The 4,095-nt window shown below is 33.7% G+C and overlaps 1 protein-coding gene across 1 annotated transcript; it reads right to left on the bottom strand.

Annotated features, from left to right (window-relative positions):
- Positions 1-29: 29 nt before the first annotated feature.
- LOC110444644 lies at positions 30-3,784 on the bottom strand. Its single transcript, XM_021489008.1, has 7 exons — positions 3,561-3,784; positions 2,883-2,979; positions 2,455-2,476; positions 2,013-2,101; positions 1,220-1,270; positions 572-911; positions 30-199 (listed from the first exon to the last, which is right to left on the bottom strand). The coding sequence occupies exons 1-7, from the start codon at positions 3,602-3,604 to the stop codon at positions 96-98; spliced, it is 747 nt and encodes a 248-aa protein (XP_021344683.1). The 5' UTR covers positions 3,605-3,784; the 3' UTR covers positions 30-95.
- Between the last annotated feature and the right edge of the window lie 311 nt (positions 3,785-4,095).

Below are 4,095 nucleotides of genomic sequence, written 5' to 3'. Positions count from 1 at the left end.
CAAAATATCGACCACAAGATATGTATTTATTACTGATATTGGTGCTGATAAAAATTCCAAAATCCTTGGTTAAATAAAGCAAAAACGATATATTGTTATAACATGTAAAACAGTACCTGATTGAATCTGTTGATTTGCAAAACCAGAACCGGAGGAAGAGAGATCACCTGTAGCTTTTTGTACAACACGCCCACGTTTCCTGTCAACAAAAATTATTTATTTTACAGTGAAACAAGGCTTTACAAATATCAATAGGGGCTCAATCATTGTCTTTTGCCTTATAAGTTTTTTAATCAGCGGTCGGTAAAGTCAACTATCAATGTATACAGAAAAAAATCTTTTTCAAGTAAGAACTTAATGAAGTCATTCTATTTTATTTTGTTATATGAAAGCAAGGGTTTTTTAATACGGTTACCCTGTAGATTTTTGCGACATTGGGTTTTATCACTCTGAATATAGGCTTTCATACTTTGAGTAAAACAATGTGAACTGTCTACTAGTTGAATTTATATACATGATCGTATATGTTTTCGCGGGTTAAATCAACTGTTAGAAATGTTAGAGGAATTACCATCTTTACATATTCGACAGGAAACCTCAGATGCCTCCATCGTTTCTGTTTCGGTCAATTTCTCTAGTCCCCATTCAACACCTGTCTGTATCACATCCATGTTGCCCTTAGCAAGAGACAATCCACTGAAAAGTTTGCTCTCTGGTGGTTTGGAGATGTTTGACGATTTTACCTCAATGCGATTTGTGCTGTCGACATCCATTTTTTCTTTCAATAGTTGGTTTTGATCTGATAAACTGCCATATTTGCCACCGATCCCTGATGAAACATAATATGCACTATTCCCGTCCGAGTCGTTCACAGTTAACGTCACTGCGGAGTTTGATAAACCGTCCGGATTCTGCTTAGCAGGATGACAATAAAACAGTTGATTCAAAACAATTTGTATAGCGTTCAAATAGTTCAATGTCAGCAAAACATGCGAGTATAATATATGGCGTGAGTATTGCAGTGAGTATAATATATCATCAAGTTCGTTTACTAACAAAACAACGTAATTACATCTCGTCAAATCGAGTTACATCTAGGTCTTTGTTGATTCCAGTGATTCCATTCGCCAGATATGAAAGTTAAAATAAAAGATGATCAGAAAAGCAGCATGTACATAGACATACTCTAGAGTAAATACGGTAACTGTAATAATCGTACCTTAGTAACGGGTATGCTCAGACTTGTGAATGGCTGAAATACTGTATCAACCTAGAAAATTAAGAAAAAATGGTCGATTTTTCCTGCTCAAGAAAAACAGATACATGCGCTTTTTTGCATTTTTTTCCTCAGGGAATGCATGAGTGCATTAATACAAAAAAGCAAAAACGTTTAAGCAGCCCATCCATATTTTACTGAAAAAGCCCGCGTAAACACAAACACCTTCTCCTGCTAAAATCTGTATCGTCAATATGATTACTTTTCACATTTGTAAAATTTCTTTTTCTTAAAAGAGTACTGATTTGTTTTTTCACGATTATATTCATGCATCCATTCGCCTATATTTATATTACCGCTTCAAGTCCCTATATAAACAATCCCAGAGTAAATATGTCCATAGGGCGTCAACGCAGTTAGATCAGTATCATTTTGAAGCTTCTCATTGCGTCGCAAATAATAACAGACTATCGTCAGAATGCTTTGGACACGTACGGCTGTTTTAGAAATTTTATTTCACTGACGATACAGACACTTCAATACCGAAAGCACCAAGGATTTCTGTAAAGACACATATTCAACGATTGTTTAAACATCCATGCCGGTTCAAACGCAAATCGATCACATCACCATTTTAGCATGAAACTCTGGCAGGCTTCATCCAGTAAGGATGTAATCGTTTTGCAGGAATGTTAAACAAATACATTCATTTGCATTCACTACGAACCTCCTAATGTAGCTGATTGGTTGAAGAACTAAGTAAGTAAGATATCCGTCTGTGTAGACGTAAACTTACATGTCCACATGCCTCATAACAATAGGTCATCAAGAACTTCCCACCAAACAATCGTGAGGCACCGCAGTGACGCATGATATGCTCATCGTCTGCAAAAAGAACATTTTACTAACATTTCTCTTATAGTAACAATAATGCTACTCACAGAGAAAAGAAGAAGAAGAAGAATGTTCTGTTAGTCTGTTCACAATATCGTAAGATGAAAGATATGCTGTTTGGTCTATTAACAATATCTTAAGATAGATAAGAATGTGCTGTTTTGTCCATACACTATATAATAGGACACTTAGTTCACACTTCTACTGTATAAAAAAAACTCTTATTATCGACCAATCAAGCAGAACCGTTTTTATTGTTTCTAGGTTTCTATGCATGCTAATGTTTCATCATAGACGTGATACTGCATTTAGCTACACACCGTAACGGTAAGTATCATACTTACATGTATCATCTTGAAGTGGACGCTGTAAATACAAAACAAATATCATCAATTATGATAACAAATAATGATATACAAATGTACAACCATTAAAAAACGTAGGGTCTGGCTATAGCCACGAAACAAAACTAACATAATAAATATATTCACACTTAAGTTAACAGTAATAAAGAACTTATATAAGTTAATATGATACAATTAGGAGCTTTAATATAGATTGTAGTGGTTTATGTTACATCGCATCATACACTTACTTACTGTACCGTGAATACATTATCAAGTTTATAGTGGACTTATTTTCACTCGTACATGTTTCGCCAAACTCGAACATCAAGACTGAGATTAGCACAACTCAATTTAAGATTACATAACATGAACCATAAATAATATATTAAACGACATATTGCTAAGAAGAAACGCGTTTACGTTACCCGGATGTTTTCTAGGGCTTCGTCTTGAAGTGTACTGAGGAGGATATTGTAGAACTCAAACGTGTCCTCTTGAACACCATCACCAAACCTACCATTCCTAGCAAAACAGTGTGCCTACATGGATAATTCGTGAATTCTCAATTGTTCAAAAGAATCTTACTTATCAAATTACCTGCAATATGTAACAAATTTGTATTTTTTAGAGGAATTTTTATGACTTGTGTTACATTATTTGACCTATTCAATAAAATGGAATATTAATGACTGTTGTTTGATCTATTTAATAAAGTGTATTGTTATCATATGAAGACTGATAAACAACATACTATTTTCTTATGCTAAAACGTTTTCTTAAAAAAAATGTCAATTTCAGTGATAAACTATAGTTTCGTATACAAATTATATAGAATACGATTTGGAATAGTTTTAATCTCATATGCATTATATTGAAATAGTTTTAATCTTGTTATGTAGAAACAAACTTATATGTATAACATGCTCCCACGTAAGTCAAAGGATAAGGATACTGTGATTATGACACATGGCTTAAATCTAAACAGATTCCAGAATGTAACCAATATCTCCAATAGTTCATTGTTATTATCTCTGTTCATTAGAGCATGTAACACTAAATGAGATTGTAAATCTGTAGGACAGTGAACTTTATACATAACTTACGTCTCGGATATGGATTTGAGGAAGGCATAAATGTTGTTGCGCATAGACTTTGTCTCCGTTGGATAACACCAGCTAAAACAATCGTCATCGTCAGCTTCATTGTCGCTGCTGTCATCATGATAGGATTCAAGTACGTTGAGCAAAGTTTTTGCTACTCTGTTCCCTTTGTTTGGATATGTCTGCTGTGGAATGGAACAAAACAATATGAAAAAGGGTTTGCTACATAACGTATACGTGTAGATAATCATGCATCAAGGTTTCAATAATATGATGCCAAAATTTGGAGCATAAGGATTTGGCTCAAGTAGGTAAACTTATAATCAACGAAAGATTGAGAATTCAATACAATTAAAACCCAATGAGAAGGTAATTAGACTTACATAAATTTGAGTTAGTTAGTTAGGTAAGACAATACATTAAAACCCAATGAGAAGGTAATTAAACTAACATAAATTTGAGTTAGTTAGTTAGGTAAGATAATACAATTAATCGTCTGATAAGTTCAATTATTTGGATAATAATTGTTATCAGGTGT

The sequence above is a fragment of the Mizuhopecten yessoensis genome, unplaced genomic scaffold (genome assembly GCF_002113885.1).
Source record: "Mizuhopecten yessoensis strain PY_sf001 unplaced genomic scaffold, ASM211388v2 hete_36156640, whole genome shotgun sequence".
In the NCBI taxonomy this organism is placed as follows: domain Eukaryota; kingdom Metazoa; phylum Mollusca; class Bivalvia; order Pectinida; family Pectinidae; genus Mizuhopecten; species Mizuhopecten yessoensis.
This window is presented reverse-complemented; position numbering and strand designations above follow the sequence as displayed.